Below are 24391 nucleotides of genomic sequence, written 5' to 3'. Positions count from 1 at the left end.
GAGATTCAGACTCTAGTCAGTTGTGGTAATGTACCTAAAGTTGGTTGCCAACCGCCATATGAAGTCCAAAATAAGAAGAAGCCTGAAGGAAGGAGGAGAGATTACTAGAAACAAATTCGGTTTACCGTTTTATCTGTGGATTAGTTGGCGGAGTAGAGGACCTTCTGCGTTTCAGGTAAAATAACAACCCAATGTTTATATCCCAGCACAAATCTAGCTAAATTGCCATAACTGTTTAAAGCTTTTCAACCTGTCCCCAAATTAATATAATTGTTTCAGAGTTTGTTGTGATATTTCAACCTGCGTGTCTTGATCTTGTCTGGTTTGGGTGGAAAAAATCAACTTGGGGTCTGGTCAGCATGTTAGGCTTTGAAACAACATCCACAATGACCATGTCCTACACTCAGTTTCAACCTGCTGTTGAACTTCTTTTTTCAAAATTGATCAATCACAGTGAGGTGAGTTTTAAAAGCACATACTGTCTTGATAAGTGTTTGATGTGATTTTCAAATTCAGTTGCATTGACATCAGAGTGGTTAGAGGGACAATAGAGCCCTGAGTACCAGGCAATTAGCAACCTGATGATTGTTAGCGAGTTGGGAACTACTAACACATGTCCAGAGTGTGTGCATAAGAGGAGATTACCGTTACTCAGTCAAGTGAAATTTTACTGCAGTCATGACTCATGACTGCCGGTGTGGCGGTAATACGGTCACCGCAAACAGCCGTAGCTGCTGGACTGTGCTGAACTGAGTGGATGTCCTGTCTGTCCTCAACTGGCTGTGTATTCTGTGTTAGTGGAGGGATGAGGTCGGCATAAATCTGCACACACACACACAGCTGCGTGGTGTTTACTGCAGGGGCCGGCGGGGGTTGCAGGGGGTAGTGTTTTCTTTTTTTCCTATTGCATTGAGGAAGTTATAAATTACTGTAGAGTGGGGTTTGTAGCGAGCTAGCTCTCTATTTGTCTGAGAGGGATATATACCGTCTGTGTTCAGTCAGGGAAATGGGATCTCAGGAGGGAGAATTGCTAAGTTGCTAAGTTGGTGTCTTAAATGCATCATTATCTTCCCAAGTTGTAACGTTCAGTTTACTGTCTCTACAGTCAAACTCCTCTCATTGAGTTGAAACAAAACAAGCTGCATCCAAAACAGATGACACCATCATATCCATCCCTCCAAATCATGTTTTTACACCCCATAAATAAGGGTGTATCTTCACAGTGAAGAAAAGGACCTGATTGGGATCTGTATGACTTGGGGGAGAATGTAAATAAGACCTCAGGGACTGTAGCAACAGGCTTTGTCATCACTCTGACAGAGAGAGAAAGATCTTACCAACATCACAGCCCTGTCACAGAGAGTAGAGCGCTGGGAACCATCACGCACACACACACACACAGGAGAAGGGCTTGTGAACGCAGCCCAGCAATTAAACGCATCAAGAGGGAAAGCCAACTGCCAGTCCAGCTGTTTGAACTTCAGCATAAACAGATTCACACAAGATAGCTGGTTTCCGCTAGCTAGGCCCAAAGAGCCAGCCTCTCTGGAGGAATGTGTGAGGAGCGGCACTGGGCCTGACTGAGGGGGAAGGAGAATAATTGCCTTTCATAACCCAATGCCTCACACTGGCTCCATTTACTAACAAACAACAACTGTCCAGAGCAGGAGGAACATAAAGCTGCCACTTTCACCATCAGGGAGAGAAAAGAGAGAGAGAGAGAGATACATAATGTATACCCGGTTATGTCATGGTGATTGTTTAGAATATATGGAGGCTTATGAAAGCTTGGGTCATACTGTATGTTGTGACTTGGTCATCTGGCGACAGAGCAGTCATTCATATGGATTCTCTTTCCGCTCACACACGTGGTGACATCTGTGTGTTGTGAAAACAGGCCCAGGCAGGGAGAGCTGTTATCATAACAGTGCAATATTATGCAGTATAGTATGGCCGCATTGTGATGAGCTCCGGTTTTTAGGGGTAATGTTTGGAACAGGCTGGGGGATAAGTCAGCTCTGGAAAACTCACATTATTCAGCTTTTGACAATGAATTGTGCTCCGTCCTCACTAAATGACAAACATTTGATATGACTTCCCTCCATCTCGAAGTCAAGTTGAAAACAATGGGCGCCGCATGCAGAGGCCCCTGGTCCACCACATCTAAAGCCCAGGCAGTGGTGACTTTCAGCTTAGTCTCATACAGATTCTCCTGGCTGCCTGGCTTCCTCTTCAAAGCTGTAACACCTACAGGGTTAACTCAGGCCGCTACACTAGGGTATTAAGGTTGGCATGTTATTAAATCCCTTTTTTCCTTTATTATGCTTTGCACCTGCGTTTGAAACGAGGATAAGAGGGCTTTTGTTGTGCGGGACCGGGGAAGGCCCCAGGGGGCCTGTAAGGTAGGACCAGGAGGGGGCCAGGGATGCAGGGGAGAGGGGAGTGTAGAAGGTACTTACACATGGCCCAGCTCGTGAGCGATGGTGAAGGAGGCGCTGAGTCCGTTCTCTTCGCTGATGGAGCAGCTCCGGTAAGGGTCACACATGGTCCCCAGCTCCGCCAGCCCTGGAAGGTCACACAGCTGCTTGAACGGACAGAGGGAAAAAATCCTTCCACCGCTCCACCACTAAAGGCGAGTAAAGCCATCAAACGTCTGTTCCGTAAGAGAGATTAGTACTGCCCTCCATCACCCTCTCCTACTAAACACTACACCATTCTGATCGGTCACTACAGTATATTAGCTGTCAGCTTCTGTTAGAAACTCATTACTGTACATTAGATCTCAGTCTCCGAGGGTGTCTCAGGGAGAGTTGGGAAATGTGAAAATAAACACACATTTACAATTCACACGTGTGTATAATACATTGAAAAAATACAATCACCAACCAAATGATTTATCATTTAGATACTAGCTGATTGTGAAACATTCAAACAGAAGTGTTTATCTTAAAGTGAAGCTGTTTGTTTACCCAATGTATCACACTTGTCTTTAGCTCGGCAGATGTCTTCCCTGTGAGAAGACACAAGCACAAACAACACATACCATTATTCATCATCTGTATAAAAGCAGTTGAATGTGTGTTAGGGTAGTAAGATAATGTAGATGGATAAGTAAATACTGTACCTGGTGATCAGGAGTGCAGTGTCATGGTGGGAAGGGTGACTGTCATCCTGGACATTTTGAGTCTGTTGCCAGACACAGAAGTTGTGGAGGGTAGTAGCAGCATTGAAATTTATTGAGGGTCCATCCTGTGAGACATGACATAGAGACAGTGGTGAGGATTTGAACACGTCTTCCTAGCTAAAAGATGTTTAAATTTTTTTTAACCAGATGTTAATTAAAAAATAATAATAATATTAACCATGTATCTGTCACAATTGAAAATATTTAGCTATCTACCATTACAAGCCCATGTGCTGTATGCCCTCAGTCCTAGACTAGTCAAATCACAGTTGTGGTAGTAGCACATAACAGTAATATATTTTTCTCTGAGGAGATTTCACTTGAGGCTTTCCTCTGACAAGGAGTGCAGTGTCCTTCTGAAGGGCTACAGAGAGAGACAAGGTACACGTGTGGCTGACGCCAGCTGTCTCAGAGTACTCACTCACTGCAGCCCCAGTGTCTGTTCTTACCTGTTCATTGTGGATGACAACCAGCTTGACAATCATGATGTTGATGAGGTTTCCTACACTAGGGTCCCTGTAGACCGCAGCAACCTGTAACAAGATGAACACACAGACAAGAAATGCAAACCTCTACTAATCAGGGGTTGGAACCGGTTCAGGGAGCAGAACTGAAAACCAGAAAATAACACAATTATTCGAGGAAACAGAATCCGAACCGGAAATGAAAGTGATCTATACTGTTCCGGAACAGAACAGTTATTTTTAAAGCACGGGAACTGGTTAACAACGTTCTTTTATGGGGCGGCAGGGTAGCCTAGTGGTTAGAGTGTTGGACTAGTACCCGGAAGGTTGCAAGTTCAAACCCCCGAGCTGACAAGGTACAAATCTGTCGTTCTGCTCCTGAACAGGCAGTTAACCCACTGTTCCTAGGCCGTCATTGAAAATAAGAATTTGTTCTTAACTGACTTGCCTGGTTAAATAAAGGTAAAAAAAAAAAATGTTCTGGGCATTTTTTTTCCAGTACTACAAACATGCAAAGCCCTCACTTGAAACTTATTCCAGTATCTGCCTGCCAACTGGAAATATTTGCCAGTGTGTGTGTAGGCTACCTGCTTCGACGTTACAAGCGGAATTCAGAAATTAGGGAGAGATACTTAATTAGAAGAATGGATTAACTTTTACAATGCTAGTATACTATAGTTATCACGTTTCACGTTGGATTTATTAACTGCAAAAAGGTAAGACGTGTTTTTAATTCTAGTGCACCTCTGCACACACAAGCTTGTTAGCTAGCTAACTAATGTTCGCTCTGGTCCAACGTTAACCAACTCTCAGAAGTTCAAAGACATTCAAAGTTCCTCCATAGAAGCCCCTCCTCAGTAGGTATAATTCTGTGGGCCTAATTCAGATAATGCATGTCATAACAAGATGCCCAGTGCTTCAAGCCAAACTTCCTCCACCCTCTCTCGCTCTCTCCCCACCCGCAAAATTTCTGTCGCATCTCATGCCCTACACTGGCCTGTCCATAATGACAGGCAGCACAGTGTGTGTGTGTTTGTCTTTCATTATGATTAAACCATGCTGTTACGGCAAAATACAATTTGCTCTGAATGACTTTCCTTTACAGATTGCTATGGCGCGTACACGCTCCATAGCAAGCTGCTCTATCCGCACTGATTGGTGAAGTAATTTCATGTTGAGCTAAATGTAAAAATAATGTCTATTTCAGAGGTTTAAAAAGGAACAGAAAGGAGCAATATAAACTGATATTTTTTGGGGGGTTTGAACCGGTTCAGAACTTCATTTTGCTGGTCGGAACAGTGGAACAGAACAAAAAAAAGAATGGATCTGTTCAGAACAAAACTATTGTAAAATGATTTGGGTTCCAACCCCTGCTACTAATGGTACAAAAACAGACAATAGGTCCATTTGAACTAATGCAAATACAAGTATTACTTTGAATGAGAGTAGATCTAGAGACCACATTCTGAAGGCTTGACTGAAAAAACAGGAAAAGTTGAAGAAAAGAAGGAATGAATGCATATCTTTATTCCTTCAGGGTAAGTTTAATCAACAGTATATTATGATATTATTACACGCAATTACAATTCCTCTAAGGTCCCCCTGGTGATGGGGGAGGGGGGGCCTGGCTTGTGTGTATCCCACCACTCCTTGGACAAAAGTTTTTTTGTGTCTTTTTTTTGGTTCAGCCCTATCAGTGTGGGTCACTATCCTCTTGGGGCTATCCTAACAGAGCTCTGACAGGAACTCATTAGCCCTCTATAAACATTTAGCTGGTCAGAGCATAGGGGGCTGCGTGAAGCAGATCCCTCCTCTGGTAGACAGACATAGAGACAGGCAGGCAGACAGGAAGGCAGGCGGACAAACAGATAGACAGGGTACCCAGGCTATGATGTAGCCTGGTAAATAGATGGACAGACAATCAAGACTGATACCCTGGAGGAATGCGTCTATGTGGTCAGTGTAAACACTATGACATCATATCAGAGGGCTAGCAGCCCACCCATTAGCCCCCTGCTCCACTAACAGGCACAACGTGCTGTCACCATGACAATGAAGGATCAGTCTTGGCTGATTTCCTTATTCTTGTTTGAGATACAGGGTCTGGTTTCTGTTGGTTTGGCCGGAAAGTGCTAGGTCTTTTGATTGAGAGGCCCTGACAGGTTTTTATTTGACAGTTGTGTGCACGTGTGTGTATGTGTGAAAATAAGTGTGTGTACCGTCAAAATATTCTTCCTATTGCCTTTAAAGGGCTAAAGCTGAGGCCCATATGTGTCCAAATAGGTACAGTATTTTACAGTTTTGTATTTTGGTTGAGGTAACACCAGCATATGGTAACGTTAACCAAACTAAAAGCCAATAAGATCATAAAGAGCTGAGTCAGCCCAGTGAACCCCTTTATGTGTGACATCTCTAACTATGCAGGACAGGTTGCTATCAGAGTAACATTGGAAAGAGAAAACTGGCTATCAGCATTTCTGTCTTGCAATCTTAGGGATCCAACATACTGTCAGTTGCATCGTTTGGCAGGATTCATCACGTAAAGGCTAACAGGGTGTTGTGTCACATACAATCATAACTGTTGTGTCTCCCAATTTGTTGAATATATATTTTATTACACTGTATTGGTCTGTTTGGATTTTGCTCATTAGTTTTCACCCATGTGGATAGATATTTTACACAAAGGAGATGCGTACAGTATTGTTTAATGTCATACAGTATAGAGGGGAAAACTGTTAACCTTAGATACTGAAAATAGGGTACGGTAGAAAGTCAACAGAACTGCCAACCAGATACCAATATTATTAACCACTTTAACTTATATTAAAGTGAATGACTTTGTATCACAGAAAAGTTACACTTCCTGAAACCATAGTAAGTAACCACAGAACAAATCTAGATTCAACCATGTATTTTTCTTTATAATTAAAAAAAACAATATTTTACTTACTACTGACATGATTGTTAGGATGTAGTGCTCGAGGTTGTGTCCGTGGTGGTGCACCATCTTGACGTCAGCAGTCAGCATCAGTTCCACATAGCGGGGGTACGAGAGGAACCTCTTCTGCCTGGACGGTGCTCTGTGACGGGGGTCTGAGGAGTTGGAGGTGGTGGAGAGGCGGTCTATCTCGTAGCCGGTGTGGTGGATGCCCATTCGGTCTCGCAGGGACTCCAGCTCTTCTACCATAGTCCTGTTGCTCTGAAAATTGACAACTGGCCTTTCCGATCCTTCCCCTGTTAGGAAATAGAACGTCATTTAACAGAGTTGCATAATTTGGTTAAAGGTAATATGGTAATAGGAATGGACTTGGACCTGAGTGTAAATAGTGGAACACAATACATTTTTGTAGAAGACAAGAAAACCTCACACCTTTTATGTTACATCTACAAGCATTTCCTGCCGCAGCATGGAACGTCTAAAGCCACATTCCAAAGACCTAACCCCCACATACTGGACTTTCAAGACAACCTTCCATAAATGACTGTGTCATTCCAAGGTTCTGAAGAACAGTTGTAACAATGACACAGGGTCAGTAAGAGAGGTTATAGGTTAAACATTTGAAGGTCAGACAAGCTGCACTCCTGTGCCTCAACTTCAACTTATACAAACCCTAAAATCCATCTAATAAGGCTATTATTAACGACAGACTATTCCCACTGCTGCCTCTTCATTTACCAGGGGCTTGCCACAGTGTGTACTCCACATGGGAACATGAATTTAAACCACTTCATTTAAACCATGGCCCATATATCACAGCAAATGAAAGAGTCTGTCAAGTGTCAGTTGTGCAGAGGTGAGGACGGAGTCAGGTGCAGGACACAGAGCTGAGTAAAACAACGTACTTTACTCTGAAAAATAAATCAGCCAAAATACATCCACGCAGGGATTAACAAACCCTAACACAAAAGACTAACACAAGACCAGGAACAATCACGCACAAAACATAATGAGAACCAGAGGGTTAAATAGGGAAACAATAATAACGTAATGGGACAAGACATAACAAATGGAAAAAGAAACGTGGATTGGTGGCAGCTAGAAAGCCGGTGACGACGACCGCCGAACTCCGCCCGAACAAGGAGAGGCACCAACTTCGGCGGAAGTCGTGACAGGGTCACTGAGGGAAGAAAAGTTTAACAGAACATTACAGCTGAAATGCAACAGATACCAGATTCCGACTTTCAGGCAAACACAGTTATATTCAGGCCAAAGGAGAAAGGACTTAACAACCTTAAAAGGTAAAAAGGGTACAGAAAGCAGCCATATTCTCTGGCTACACGGAGGCCATTGGCATCACTTCCAATCCTTCCCTCTGTTAGATGGACCTCAGATTAACTGCACGTGTAGCACAGCAGAGCTCAGTCATTGAGAGGTGAGAGATGGATTCCTTTACCTTGATGACAAGGATTGGATAAGAGGAACTGAGGGGAGAGAAAGAAAGAGAGAGAGCGAGAAAGTGAACGACAGAGAGGGGGGGGGGGGGGGAGTATGAGAGAGAAAGAGGATAAGATGAAGATGGGAAAGCACGCTGAAGCCAACTTGTGGAGGTGAAGGAAGGGAGAGGGATAACTACGTGTGTTTATGTTGTCTGTGCAGAAGGTAATTTCTTTCCTGGGACACTATGCTGCTGAAGCACAACAGCACCAGGGAAGAGGAGCCAGGGTCAGGGCTGTGGGACTGGGGTAGGGGGGCTTCCACTTTTGCTCAGGCAACCTCCTGGCAGCCCATAAGAGCTGCAGAGGGTCTTACACACTCCAACCCTACCCAACCCCTTACCTGGAATAACGGACTTCAACCATCTCTGTCAAAGAGATCATACTACGAAAGTAGTATACAAAAGTAGAGAGATAATAGAGGACAAGCCTGACATGCCAGGTCACAGTTGTAAATGAGAACTTGTTCTCAACTGGCCTACCTGGTTAAATAAAGGTGAAAGAAATCAAACATACATAAAAAATGCTTCAATGTGTTGGTCCAAGATCAACAATGTATCTGGATGGATTAGGTTTGGCCATGGATATGCATGATGAAAAGTACACCATGCATCAGGCTGTCCGGATATGAGCTAATGTATAGCCACATGTGCTGAGCTGTCCGACTCTTAACAGAAAAAAGGCTTGAAATATTTCTGCTGCCTCACAGCTGAGGAAAGATAGATCTCTATGGTCGGACAAACCGTCCTATCAGTAGTTGGTGCTGGGAAGAGAGAGGAAGACTGCAGAAGACTGTGATCCAAGCACCTGCTGGAATGACCAGTTAACCGTCAATACTAACTCTCTATCATACTGTTTTCCTGCACTGAAGTTACTGAGACTGCATCAAAATAAAGTGTACTTTTGTAAAGTGTCTGGAAGGCAGCCATGGCCATAGACAATATACTGCACAACACACATCATTTCCTACCAATTACCAACTTAATTTATTTCATATATTCTCTTTACCTCTGGGAATTATTTCTTACATTATTAGCCCAGAATTTGTTTGGTGTTATTACCTACAGCCGGGAAGAACTATTGGATATCAGAGCGGTGGTAACTCACCAGCACTACCAGCATTACGACCAGGAATATAATTCCCGAAGCGGATCCTTTGTTCGCACCCCCCAGGGCAATTAAACTGATTCTAGAGGCCGACCCAAAACAACGCTGGCGGGGGAGAGGTACTCGGAGTGGATTTCTAGTCTGACTTAGGAGGCGCACACACCACCCACATCTTCCGAGTATATTACAATGTTCAGCCTCTGGATAATAAAGTTGACGAGCTCAGGGCGACAGTTTCTTTCCAGAAAGACATCAGGGATTGTAACATACTCTGTTTCACGAAAACATGGCTCTCTCGGGATATACTGTTAGAGTTGGTCCAGCCAGTTGGGTTCTCAGTTCATCGCGCAGACAGGAACAAAGAAGGGCGGGGGTGTATATTTCATGTTTCATGTGTATGTTTCATGATTAACTCATGGACTCATGGTGTAATTGTGAAAACGTACAGGAACTCAAGTCCTTTTGTTCACCCAACCTAGAATACCTACCAATCAAATGCCGACCGTATTATCTCCCAAGATAATTTTCTTTGGTTATAGTCATGGCCGTGTATAACCCCCCTCAAGCCGATACCACGACAGCCCTCAAAGAACTTCACTGGACCTTATGCAAACTGGAAACCACATATCCCGAGGCCGTATTTATTTTAGCTGGAGATTTTAACAAAGCAAATTTGAGGAAAGTTAAATCAACACATCGAAGTTATATCAACAGCATTTGAGCAAAACTGAAAGTGAGCACCACTTCATCTCACCATGGCAAGGTGACAGAATAAAAACAGTGTAGTTATTCCCTGCACAAGGCAATCAAACCGGCAAAACGTCATTATAGAGACAAAGTGGAGTCGCAATTCAACACCTCAGACACGAGGAATACTGCACCGCCTACAACCGCAGGGCTCTCCAGAGGGTAGTGTGGTCTTCCCAAAGTATCACTGGGGGAAAACTACCTTCCCTTTATGACACCTACAGCACCCGATGTCACAGGAAGGACAAAAATAGCATCACAGACAACAACCACCCGAGCCACTGCCTGTTCACCCCATAATCATCCATTTTTTAAAGATGGCTCTGAAGAACATGGCTGACGTTTTACATTCTCCCAACCAATTGTGCTGTTTTGTTATTTTTTTGCATTATTTGTAACTTATTTCTTAACATATTGTGTACATCATGTTGCTGCTACCGTCTCTTATGACCAAAAATAACTTCTGGACATCAGAACAGCAATTACTCAATGTGGATTGGAAGAAACGTTTTCCTTTTACGACGAGTAGGATATCCCGTGCTTATTGGATCCACGCCCTTTGTGTGAAGAATCAACGTCTTTTGCGTGAAGAAAAGACGCAGGAAAAGGGGCCGCAGATCGGGCAGCATTCTGAGAATCCATAGGCGAGCAAGTAAACTCCCGCTGCCATCCGTTCTTCATGATAACGTGCAATCATTGGAAAATAAAATGATGACGTTCGATTAAGGTTATCCTACCAACGGGACATCAAAAACTGTAACATCTTATGTTTCACCGAGACTTGGCTGAACGACGATACGGACAATAACAGCTGGTGCATGATGTCTAATATTAAAGAAGTCTCGAGGTATTGCTCGCCTGAGGTAGAGTACCTTATGTTAAGCTGTAGACCACACTACAAGAGAGTTCTCATCTATATTATTTATAGCCATCTATTTACCACCACAGAACGAAGCTGGCACTAAGACCGCTCTCAACCAACTCTATAAGGCCATAAGCAAAGAAGAAAATGCTCATCCAGATGCGGAGCTCCTAGTGGCCAGGGACTGTAAAGCAGGCAAACTTAAATCAGTTTTACCAAATTTTACCAGCGTGTCACATGTGCAACCATAGAAAAAAAAATCCTAGGCCACCTTTACTCCACACACAGAGATGCATACAAAGCTCTCCCCTGCCCTCCATTTTGCAAATCTGACCATAATCCTATCCTCCTGATTCCTGCTTACAAGCAAAAACTAAAGCAGGAAGTGCCAGTGACTCGCTCAATACGGAAGTGGTCAGATGACGCGGATACTACACTACAGGACTGCTTTGCTAGCACAGACTGGAATATGTTCTGGGATTCATCCAACTGCATTGAGGAGTACACCACCTCAGTCATCGACTTCATCAATAAGTGCAGCGACAACGTCGTCCCGACAGTGACTGTACGTACATATCCCAACCAGAAGCTATGGATTACAGTCAACATCCGCATTGAGCTGAAGGCTAGAGCTGCCGCTTTCAAGGAGCGGGAGACTAATCCGGACGCTTATAAGAAATCCCTCAGACGAACCATCAAACAAGCAAAGCGTCAATACAGGATTAAGATTGAATCCTACTACACCGGTTCTGACGGACGTCGGATGTGGCAGGGCTTGAAAACTATGGACTACAATGGGAAACCCAGACGTAAACTGCACACATCCAACGCTGTGTGATAGGTCAACATTCACAAAGCCACTGGGCCAGACGGATTACCAGGACGTGTAATCAAAGCATGCGCGGACCAACTGTCAAGTGTCTTCACTGACATTTTCAACCTCTCCCTGACCGAGCCTGTAATACCTACATGTTTCAAGCAGACCAACATAGTCCCTGTGCCAAAAGAAGTGAAGGTAACCTGCCTAAATGATTACTGCCCCGTAGCACTCACGTCGGTAGCGATGAAGTGCTTTGAAAGGCTGGTCATGGCTCACATCAACAGCATCCTCCCGGACACCCTAGACCCACTCCAATTCGCATTCCGCCCAAACAGATCCACAGATGACGCAATCTCAATCGCACTCCACACTGCCCTTTCTCACCTTGACAAAAGGAACACCCATGTGAGAATGGTGTTCATTGACTACAGCTCAGCGTTCAACACCATAGTGCCGACGAAGCTCATCACTAAGCTAAGAACTCTGGCACTAAACACCTCCCTCTGTAACTGGATCCTGGACTTCCTGACGGGCCGCCCCCCCAGGTGGTAAGAGTAGGCAACAACACGTCTGCCACGCTGATCCTTAACACTGGGACCAGTCAGGGGTGTGTACTTAGTCACCTCCTGTATTCCCATGTTCACCCATGACTGCGGTGCCAAACACGAATCAAACACCATCATTAAGTTTGCTGACGACACAACAGTGGTAGGCCTGATCAGCGACAACGATGAGACGGCCTATAGGGAGGAGGTCAGAGAACTGGCAGTGTGGTGCAAGGACAACAACCTCTCCCTCAGTGTGAGCAAGACAAAGTAGCTGATTGTGGACTACAGGAAAAGGCGGGCCGAACAGGCTGTAGTGGAGGGGGTCGAGAGTTTCAAATTCCTTGGTATCCACATCACAAACGAACTATCATGGTCCAAACATACCAAGACAGTCGTGAAGAGTGGACGCCAAAACCTTTTCCCCCTAAGGAGACTGAAAAGATTTGGCATGGGTCCCCAGATCCACAAAAGGTTCTACAGCTGCACCACTGAGAGCATCCTGACCGGTTGCATCACCGTCTGGTATGGCAACTGCTCGGCATCTGACCGTAAGGCGCTACAGAGGGTAGTGCGAACGGCCCAGTACATCACTGGGGCCAAGCTTCCTGCCATCCAGGACCTGGCGGAGTCAGAGGAAAGCCCATGAAATTGTCAGAGACTCCAGTCACCCAAGTTATAGATTGTTTTCTCTGCTACCGCACGGCAAGAGGTACCGGAGCGCCAAGTCTAGGACCAAAAGGCTCCTCAAAAGCTTTCACCCCCACCTACATGTACAAATTACCTCAACTAACCAGTACCCCCGCACACTGACCCGGTACCGGTGCCCCCTGTATATAGCCCTGTTATTCTTATTGTTTCTTTTTTTTTTTTCTTTTAAACTCTTGAGCTGCATTGTTGGTTAAGGTCTTGTAAGTAAGCATTTCACGGTAAAGTCTACACTTGCTGTATTCGGCGCATGTGACATATAAAGTTTGATTTGATTTGAAGGCGAGGTCAGTACAGGTGCATCAATGCTGGGACCGAGAGACTGAAAAACAGATTCTATCTCAAGACCATCAGACTGTTAAATAGCCATCGCTAGCACATTAGAGGCTGCTGCCTATATACATAGACTTAAAAATCACTAGTCACTTTAATAAGGTTTACATACCTTGCATTATTCATCTCATATGCATATACTGTATTCTACACTATTCTACTGTATCTTATTCTATGCCGCTCGGACATTGCTCGTCCATATATTTATTTTTTCTTATTTCCATTCCTTTACCTACATGTGTGTGTATTAGGTACTGTATATGTTGTGAAATTGTTAGATATGACTTGTTAGATATTACTGCACTGTCGGAGCTAGAAACACAAGCATCTCGGTACACCCGCAATAATATCTGCTAAACACGTGTATGTGACCAACAACATTTTATTTGATTTTGGTAACCCTGTCATAGTGAGTGTCCCCTTGTAGTTTGAGCCCCCGGCAATTCTCTATCAAACCAACAAGGATGTAGAGAAGGTTTAACAGAGGGAGAGAAAAAGAGAGAGAGAAAAAGAAAAGGAAAGCTCCATTCATTCGAGGGATGGCCCCGGTGCGGCGGGCAGACAAGATGGAGCGTGACACCCTGGCACAACGGCACACAACTCCTGCCGCCGTGAGTCCCTGCCCCATGCCAGTGCCAGGCGCCCATGTCAGCGCCAAGCCCATCAGCTGGTCAGTGCCCATTGCCCATCCACACAGCAGCCGAGGTTGCTGGGCCGTGGTGAAGGCTCCTTTTTCCAGGAACTAGAGCGAAAGAGACCTCCAGAATACCAGCAGACAGATTTCTCACTGCAGAGCAGAGCTTACAATCCCTCATTGAAGAAAAGAAGAAAGGGTAGACTAGAGGTTCTAATGTTTCTATGTAGTGTGCAGTCTGAGTGAGAAGTGAATAGTGTGGAAGTGGAGTACAGTAAGTTGAGGAGGAGAAGGAAATATGGCCTTTAAAGCTACACACAACCTTTCCGAAATCGTCTTACAGTCAAACCCCCCCACTGGCCGATGAGCTGCTGCTTACACCGTGAGAAGAATAGTTTGGGCTAGCCCTGGCTCGACTGAAAGACATTTCTGACAGACCCAAACATAGGGGAATTTATATCTCAATTAAAACAGTATTAAACATAGATATTTATCAAACATTTTATCAAATAAAACATCCATAAATCCCCTCTTCCAGATAACTACTGTAGCAAATCATACTAGCAGTACAGCCCAACACATAATGGCACATATTTCAGCAAAGCGTGCCATCTATGAAGACAATGTTTTTGTCGGCACAAGTGTACACATCACTGTGAAATCAAAAGCATTTTCTGGAACAATGCCTATACAGAGCAGTAAACGGTGAGCGTTATAATCGCAATAACGTTTCATGACTTAAAGGTGCACTATACAGAAATGGCTCTGCCATTTCCTGGTTGCTAAAATTCTACTAGTTCGCCTAATTTCAGTTTATGTGACAAAACAAGCAAGTATAGTGTAGAAAATCATTGTACCATCTAAACCACTGTGAAATATATTTTCCATAACCAAAAATATTGTATTTTCAACTGTTTGAAGCTGGTGTACAAAACCAGAAAGTTAAAAAAAACACCAAAACAAAACTTAAGAACAGGAAGCATAGAAATAGTGCACATAGAACAACTCTACCTCTTCTTAGACTTGCTTTCAATGAGGATGGAAGATCTATAACACATATTTCTATGTGAATTTGGTCGTGTCCTCCAAAAAGTTACATATTTCAGCTTCAACACTATGTATTCTTCCAATAAGACCTTATTACACACTCACACAAACACAATTGCACACAGGGCATTTGACCACAATAACCACAAAAAATGTACCCATATATATTGTTTTTTGTTTACAATCCAAGAAACATTCAAACAATAGTATATATTTTTCTACAACAAATGTTTGTTGACATTCAAGCATGATGTCAACAAATATGACGTTGTCCTCCTCTTCAGCTGGATTAAAGTCAATTTATTTCATACTCCAATGCACTACGACCTCTTTTCACTCTCGTTCAGAAGTATCAATGCCAAAAGCCCAACAATAGGGAACACTGATTTCATTGTTGAGCTAATTAACATTATTTTACAATAACCCACTGGGAGAGAAAGAGCTCTGTCACTTGGGTGCCAATTAGGGAAACAGTGTAGTCCGCAGCATTGTATAGCTGTAGTGTACCTTACAGCAAGCATAGATCATGCCTGGGCCAATCAAGGGTCACGTTGTTATGGTCAATTAACAAACAGTACAACATCCTCTAGACCCCTACAGACCTACAATTAAGAGTAATTAAGTGGCTGCTAGCTAAACAGAAAAAATAGGGAACTAATTGTTGCTGTAGAATGAAAGCTTTTAAACATGGCTGCATGACTCTTGACCATTATAAAGAATGATAGCAGCATTCACACACTGTCTTCCCACAGTGGTGTCGGTGTTACTGTCCAGATCCATGTTAAAAGCTGTAGGGTGGCCAGGGGGTTAAGGGTTAGAGTTCAGGTACCAGGACTTTCTCAACACGGAATCCCATCTCTCTGCTCTGGAATTCAACAACAATGATGAAACAGCTAGGTTGTCCTTCAATGTAACCATCTCTACCTCATGCGATAAGAGCAGTGAAAGCTGCCAGACATTCCTTGTTTCTCTCGTGTTGAGGAGAGAGAGAAGAGATGATGGTCAGTTCATTTCTGTCTGCTTTTTTCGTTGGGGAGAGTGAGCGCCCCTCTGAGATGTACAGTAAAGATGGGCTGCAGAAAACCAAGCTGTCATAATACCACGGCACTGAATCAATTACCCCAAAGCATTTGGCACGTACTTTCCCTTCAGTTTTTAATGAGGACATGAGTGGTCTTAAAATGATTGAAACTGCATTGTCCCCCTGTGTCTCAACTCAATTTTACTGAGTTACAGTTCATATAAGGAAATCAGTCAATTGAAATAAATAAATTAGGATTTCACGTGACACGAGAAAACAGATATGCATCTGTTGGTCACAGATACGTAAATACATTTTTATTGGCAGGAACTGGAACACGCTGTTGTTCACGTCAATCCAGAGCATCCCAAACATGCTCATTGGGTGACATGTCTGGTGATTATGCAGGCCATGGAAGTACTGGGACATTTTCAGCTTCCAGGAATTGTGTACAGATCCTTGTGACATGGGGCTGTGCATTGTCATGCTGAAACATAAGGTGATGGCAGAGGCCATTGAAGGTGAGCATTTCCCACTTAAGTCGGCCACGACGATGAACTGCAGTCAGGTCAAGACCCTGCCATATGGAACATTTCTGGGATGTTTTATTTCAGCTCATGAAACATGGGACCAACACTTTACATGTTGCGTTTATATTTTTGTTCATAGTACTGTAGATCACAGCAGCAACATATTGGATTCCACGCTCCATCTACAGTGTCTTCGTAAAGTATTCAGACCCCTTGACTTTTCCCACATTTTGTTACATTACAGCCTTATTGTATCTACATTAATCTAAACACAATACCCCATAATAACAAAGCAAAAACAGATTTTTAGAAAGTTTTGCTAATTTATCAAATATAAAAAACCCGATATCACATTTACATAAGTATTCAGACCCTTTACGCATTACTTTGTTGAAGCACCTTTGGCAGCGACTTCAGCCTCGAGTCATCTTGCGTATGACATTACAAGCTTGGCACACCTGTATTTGGGGAGTTTTTCCCCATTCTTCTCTGCAGATCCTCTCAAACTCTGTCAGGTTAGATGGGGAGCGTTGTTGCACAGCTATTTTCAGGTCTCTCCAGAGATGTTCGATCGGGTTCAAATCCAGGCTCTGGCTGGGCCACTCAAGGACATTCTGAGACTTGTCTCGAAGCCACTCCTGCGCTGTCTTGGCTGTGTGCTTAGGGTCTTTGTCCTGTTGTAAGGTGAACCTTCACCCCAGTCTGAGGTCCTAAGTGCTCTGGAGCAGGTTTTCATCAGCGATCTCTGAACTTTGCTCCATTCATCTGTCCCTTGATCCGGACTAGTCTCCCAGTCCCTGCCGCTGAAAAACATGATGTTGCCACCACCACGCTTGGCATTCAGGCCAAAGAGTTCAATCTGACCAGAGAATCTTGTTTCTCATGGTCTGAGAGTCTTTAGGTGCCTTTTGGCAAACGGGCTGTCATGTGCCTTTTACTAAGGAGATGCTTCCGTCTGGCCACTCTATCATAAAGGCCTGATTGGTGGAGTGCTGCCGAGATGGTTGTCCTTCTGGAAAGTTCTCCCATCTCCACAGACGAACTCTAGGGCTCTGTCAGAGTTATTGGTCACCTCCCTGACCAAGGCCCTTCTCCCCCGATTGCTCCGTTTGGACGGACGGCCAGCTCTAGGAAGAGTCTTGGTTGTTCCAAACTTCTTCCATTTAACTTGTTAGGGAAGTGCTCCCGCAGTGGGGATCAAATCAGCGGAAATTTCAAGTGCGCCACGTATAGTTTTTGATAAAACTCAAACTTTCATTAATACACACATACAAGGTACTGAATTAAAGCTACACTCGTTGTGAATCTATCCACCAAGTCAGATTTGTAAAATGCTTTTCGGCGAAAGCATGAGAAGCTATTATCTGATACCATGCACCCTCAAAATACTGCAACGTCACCTAACGACAGATTTTGCGTTAGCCATCGCAAACCCAAACGCTGAAATAAAATATAAAACATTCATTACCTTTGACGAGCTTCTTTCTTGGCACTCCTAGATGTCCCATAAACATCATTTAGGGTCTTTTTTCGATTAAATCGGTCCATATATAGCCTAGATATCGATCTAAGAATACTGTGATATAAACGGAAAAAATAGCGTTTCATAACGTAACGTCATTTTTTTAAAATTCAAAAAGTCGACGATAAACTTTCACAAAACACTTCGAAATACTTTTGTAATGCAACTTTAGGTATTAGTACACGTTAATAAGCGATAAAAGTCCTCAGGAGGCGATGTGAAATGTTTAGCTTGTCCGTGTAGAAAAAGATGTCTGAAAAGGGTCGACCAAAAATCTGGGCGGAGACAGCAGGGAAGGAGTTCCCTTGTTTGGGTTAGACCAAGAATCAATTGCGAATCAAATGACATGACTCTAGATAACCTGTGGAAGCTGTAGGCAATGTAAACTCGGCTCTATTTAATTCGGTTCACTTTGAACAATTGCCTGTAGTCGCGGAAGGATATATTTTTCCATTTTCAGTGAACAGATTTCCATGCACTTTTCGATGAAACGCCCGTTCTGTTAATGCCACAGCCGTGATTTAAACAGTTTTGGTAACGTCTGAGTGTTTTCTATCCACACATACTAATCATATGCATATACTATATTCCTGGCATGAATAGCAGGGCGCTGAAATGTTGCGCGATTTTTAACAAAAAGCTGCGAAAATTCGCACTGATGAAGGGCACGGTGTTCTTGGGGACCTTCAATGTTGCAGAATTTTTTTGGTACCCTTCCCCAGATCTGTGCATCGACACAATCCTATCTTGGAGTTCTACGGACAATTCCTTTGAACTCATGGCTTGGTTTTTGCTGTGACATGCACTGCCACCTCTGGGACCTTTTAAAGACAGTTATGTGCCTCTCCAAATCATGTCCAATCAATTGAATTGACCACAGGTGGACTCCAAGTGGTAGAAACATCTCGAGGCTGATCAATTGAAACAGGATGTATGTGAGCTGAATTTTGAGTCTCATAGCAAAGGGTCTGAATACTTATGTAAATAAGGTATTTATGTTTTCTATTTGTAAAATTTCTAAAACCCTGTTTTCACTTTGTCATTATGGCGTATTGTGTGTAGATTGCCGAGGATTTGTATTTATTTAATCAATTTTAGAATAAGGCTGTAACGTAACAAAATTAGGAAAAAGTCAAGGTGTCTGAATACTTTTCGAAGGCACTGTATATTTCATTGGTCTCAATTCCTCAGGATCAAATAACCTTCATATACCTTCCATACATAAGAGTAACATAATCATTTCAACAACTTGTTTTGGTGCCTTCAGATGGACAGATGAGCTCCACAAGCAATGACACTGCATATCATTGGACTGCACCTGTCCTCCCATCAGGGTCAGCGGTGTCCCAGCCTGCCCATGTCCCTCACCTGTCAGCACCACACATCTGACTGATGCCACTATAACAGAACACTGCTGCCCATCTGTTCAGACAGAATACCCAGACAGACAGACAGTAGACCTCTGCATAAAATAGCCGTTGGAATTTGTCACTGGAACTCTGACACAGAGACAACACACTGGGCTGGGTTCATTGGGGCTGTCCTGTCGCTATTGCCACATGACAACTATTAGACTGCTGTCTGTCTGTCTATCTTTCTATATCTGTCGGTCTAGTGTGTATATCTGATCCAACACCCAGTCAATCTGTTTTCGTCCAGTCAGTCAGATGACCATGAGGAAGAATGATGAGCTGCCTATGTCACTCATCAGAGCAGTGAGGGCTCTATTATTTCTGAAGTGCAGAACTGGAGTTCATACTAACTATAAGTTACTTACATTAGGTTCACAATAACTATTGACTAGGTCGGAGAAGCATCATAGCACTTCATACCTCAATCGATTATAGACAAAGGCACAATATTCACCAAATGTATCATTAATTAACTATGTCTGATTTCTTTCTTCCCTGAGTGCCTCAGTTACTACACAGTCCAACTTCTCCTGTAAATTCATAGTTGGAGTTGAGTTTGAAAACTATAACATGGATTGAGGGTCTACTACAGATAGAGACACATGTGTAGAGGGGAGGTAGACAGAGGCAGCCTGAGAAACGTCCGGGGCCAGTGCCAGGGTTTAGAACGAGACCGGCACATGCAGCGCAGACCAGGCTAGGCACAGATGAAGACAGAAACTTGCTCCTCTCCTGTCCTCTTCTCGCTCAGCAATTCCAACTCCTCAGAGAGCTGTCTCTTTCACAGCATTAGAGACAACAAACACTCAGTCAAAAATATAAACCTAGCAGAGTTCACACACACACACACGGACACGCACACACACAGTCTGTACATGCACACACACTTCGCATTTACACGACACAAACAAAGCAAACATTTTAACACACTCACTCCGCCAGATACACATTTCAGGATGAGTAACAATATGGTGTGTTGGGGACCTAAGCCCTATGGAGCCAGATTACATCCCAAAAGCCCCCCCAACTTCGTGAGCCAGATCGTAAAGGTGATAGAGGTTGTCTGACCGATAACCATTCATCCATCGCACCATGCCTACTACTGAGCCCATTCCCAACACGGCATGAGAGACAAAAACAACTTCAACTGAGATTGTAAACCATTTAAATGGAGTTTTGAATACCTCTAGGGAAGAGCCCATAGTCAGATCCCATCCAATAAGTGACCCCAAACAAAAGGTGACACAAGCCAAAGTCACACACAACACACAAGTGCTTCCATTCACATACATGGGCACGCTAAAGAACAGGGAGCGATTCAAGTCGGCTAGTCCAATACCAGAACGCACGGAAGACGGCACGAGAGAGCATTTTCCATGTAAATGAATCCCTTGACAAAAAAATATGAAGCCTGCATTGGACCCACGTCATTTTTACATTGTGGGCCAGGCGATGGGTGATTCCCATAGAAATATTTGTGTTTAGAGGTCAGGGGCAAAGGGAAATGCTGCGATGCTTTGTGTCGGGGAGGGATAGTCACACGCCCACAGCCAACCAACTCTGTGTACTCCAACAGAAACAACTCAAACCTTCTCTATAATCACACTAATTATTCCATTCACCGCATCCCAGTCCTAGTACCAGGAACCAGTCAGGCCTGCAGTATAGTAAGTACATCATGAGAGAGAAACAGACAACTACAACCTCTTATTACCTTCAAAGCTCTCATACATGTCAGCCCTGCAGAGACCTAGATAGCAGAGTGAGAATAGTCTTCCCCTATCCTGGCCACCCCCATCCTTCTGACTATCTCCATCTCAGGACAACTGACACAGAGATTCACATGCAAGCTTTTGCCCACAGGCAGACAGACAGATAACCCCCAGAATGTTGCATTAAGGGACTGACGCAGTCACAGTGTTGTTGTGATTTCAGTCTGACGAGCTCCTTTGGAGAAGCTTTTAAACCTATCCTGGCCTAATGAGGAACATTTACCTTTTAAAACTTAAGAACACTCGCCTCTTAATCACCCACTCAACAGCTCCCAACTTCACAGTTATCAAAAACAGTGGCAAAACTACCCAAGATGGCTTAGTGTGCATATCGAGCTGTAGTCCTAGACATGGCTGCTCGGTGCCTAGTGAACAGTAGTGGGGAAGACGATCTAGGTCATGTTAGTGTCAAGGAAAGTTATCTATCTGAACTTGAATTTACAAAAATATTATGCCTAAATTAAATATTCAGTTTGAGAAATATTTCTCTGTAAATCAAATGGAAAGCATAAGTCATGGAATACTGTAGTGCTCTAACAACAATGCGTGAACACACATAGCAAGGAAAACAGCCAATGACAACTTTACTACTGTGTATTGACTATTCAGTGAGGATGAAACAACATAAGCCATATCTTCCCTAAGAGGTCACATTTTAAAATACCTTATTATGACAGTAGCATTTTCAACACTCCCCTGTTGGTGACAGAATATGTGAGGAAAAACTTTTGAGAATTTTGTTGGAAGACCAAATATGGCTGCACAATGGTGGACACAAGTAGATCTTCAACTTGATCTTTGTTCACTTTATCTCAGTGTAAACATACTGTTCTGCTTCTACAGAATCAACACATTTTACCAAGGTGTGCAGAGATAGGACTTCACCAACTACGGAAACCAACAGGACCACACCAACTATGGAAACCAACAGGACCACACCAACTATGGAAACCAACAGGACTACACCAACTATGGAAACCAACAGGACTACACCAACTATGGAAACCAACAGGACTACGCCAACTATGGAAACCAACAGGACTACACCAACTATGGAAACCAACAGGACTACACCAACTATGGAAACCAACAGGACCACACCAACTATGGAAACCAACAGGACCACATCAACTATGGAAACCAACAGGACCACACCAACTATGGAAACCAACAGGACTACACCAACTATGGAAACCAACAGGACTACACCAACTATGGAAACCAACAGGACTACACCAACTATGGAAACCAACAGGACTACACCAACTATGGAAACCAACAGGACTACACCAACTATGGAAACCAACAACACTACACCAACTATGGAAACCAACAGGACTACACCAACTATGGAAACCAACAGCACTACACCAACTATGGAAACCAACAGGACTTCACCAACTATGGAAACCAACAGGACTACACCAACTATGGAAACCACCAGGACTACACCAACTATGGAAACCAACAGCACTACACCAACTATGGAAACCAACAGGACTACACCAACTATGGAAACCAACAGGACTTCACCAACTATGGAAACCAACAGCACTACACCAACTATGGAAACCAACAGGACTACACCAACTATGGAAACCAACAGGACTACACCAACTATGGAAACCAACAGGACTTCACCAACTATGGAAACCAACAGGACTACACCAACTATGGAAACCAACAGGACTACACCAACTATGGAAACCAACAGGACTACACCAACTATGGAAACCAACAGGACTACACCAACTATGGAAACCAACAGGACTACACCAACTATGGAAACCAACAGGACTTCACCAACTATGGTAACCAACAGGACTTCACCAACTATGGAAACCAACAGCACTACACCAACTATGGAAATCAACAGGACTACACCAACTATGGAAACCAACAGGACTACACCAACTATGGAAACCAACAGGACTTCACCAACTATGGAAACCAACAGGACTACGCCAACTATGGAAACCAACAGGACTACACCAACTATGGAAACCAACAGGACTACACCAACTATGGAAACCAACAGGACTACACCAACTATGGAAACCAACAGGACTACACCAACTATGGAAACCAACAGGACTACACCAACTATGAAAACCAACAGCACTACACCAACTATGGAAACCAACAGGACTTCACCAACTATGGAAACCAACAGGACGTCACCAACTATGGTAACCAACAGGACTACACCAACTATGGAAACCAACAGGACTACACCAACTATGGAAACCAACAGGACTACACCAACTATGGAAACCAACAACACTACACCAACTATGGAAACCAACAACACTACACCAACTATGGAAACCAACAGGACTACACCAACTATGGAAACCAACAGCACTACACCAACTATGGAAACCAACAGGACTTCACCAACTATGGAAACCAACAGGACTACACCAACTATGGAAACCACCAGGACTACACCAACTATGGAAACCAACAGCACTACACCAACTATGGAAACCAACAGGACTACACCAACTATGGAAACCAACAGGACTTCACCAACTATGGAAACCAACAGCACTACACCAACTATGGAAACCAACAGGACTACACCAACTATGGAAACCAACAGGACTACACCAACTATGGAAACCAACAACACTACACCAACTATGGAAACCAACAACACTACACCAACTATGGAAACCAACAGGACTACACCAACTATGGAAACCAACAGCACTACACCAACTATGGAAACCAACAGGACTTCACCAACTATGGAAACCAACAGGACTACACCAACTATGGAAACCACCAGGACTACACCAACTATGGAAACCAACAGCACTACACCAACTATGGAAACCAACAGGACTACACCAACTATGGAAACCAACAGGACTTCACCAACTATGGTAACCAACAGGACTACACCAACTATAGAAACCAACAGGACTACACCAACTATGGAAACCAACAGGACTATACCAACTATGGAAACCAACAGGACTTCACCAACTATGGAAACCAACAGGACTACACCAACTATGGAAACCAACAGGACTACACCAACTATGGAAACCAACAGGACTACACCAACTATGGAAACCAACAGGACTACACCAACTATGGAAACCACCAGGACTACACCAACTATGGAAACCAACAGGACTACACCAACTATGGAAACCAACAGCACTACACCAACTATGGAAACCAACAGGACTACACCAACTATGGAAACCAACAGGACTACACCAACTATGGAAACCA

General features: G+C 43.7%; 1 protein-coding gene across 1 annotated transcript in view; it reads right to left on the bottom strand.

Annotated features, from left to right (window-relative positions):
* LOC115109271 (A disintegrin and metalloproteinase with thrombospondin motifs 20-like) overlaps positions 1 to 24391 on the bottom strand; it is a 159495-nt gene that overhangs the window by 116816 nt on the left and 18288 nt on the right. Inside the window, exons 4-8 of the mRNA XM_029633998.2 lie at positions 6599 to 6882; positions 3634 to 3717; positions 3125 to 3249; positions 2970 to 3010; positions 2460 to 2565 (exon numbers count right to left, since the gene is read on the bottom strand). Coding sequence (XP_029489858.2) covers positions 2460 to 2565; positions 2970 to 3010; positions 3125 to 3249; positions 3634 to 3717; positions 6599 to 6882 — 640 coding nt within the window. The remainder of the gene's footprint in view (positions 1 to 2459; positions 2566 to 2969; positions 3011 to 3124; positions 3250 to 3633; positions 3718 to 6598; positions 6883 to 24391) is intronic.

The sequence above is a fragment of the Oncorhynchus nerka genome, linkage group LG25 (genome assembly GCF_034236695.1).
Source record: "Oncorhynchus nerka isolate Pitt River linkage group LG25, Oner_Uvic_2.0, whole genome shotgun sequence".
Classification (NCBI taxonomy): domain Eukaryota; kingdom Metazoa; phylum Chordata; class Actinopteri; order Salmoniformes; family Salmonidae; genus Oncorhynchus; species Oncorhynchus nerka.
The sequence above is the reverse complement of the archived record's forward strand: the minus strand, read 5'-3'. Positions and strand labels throughout refer to the sequence as shown.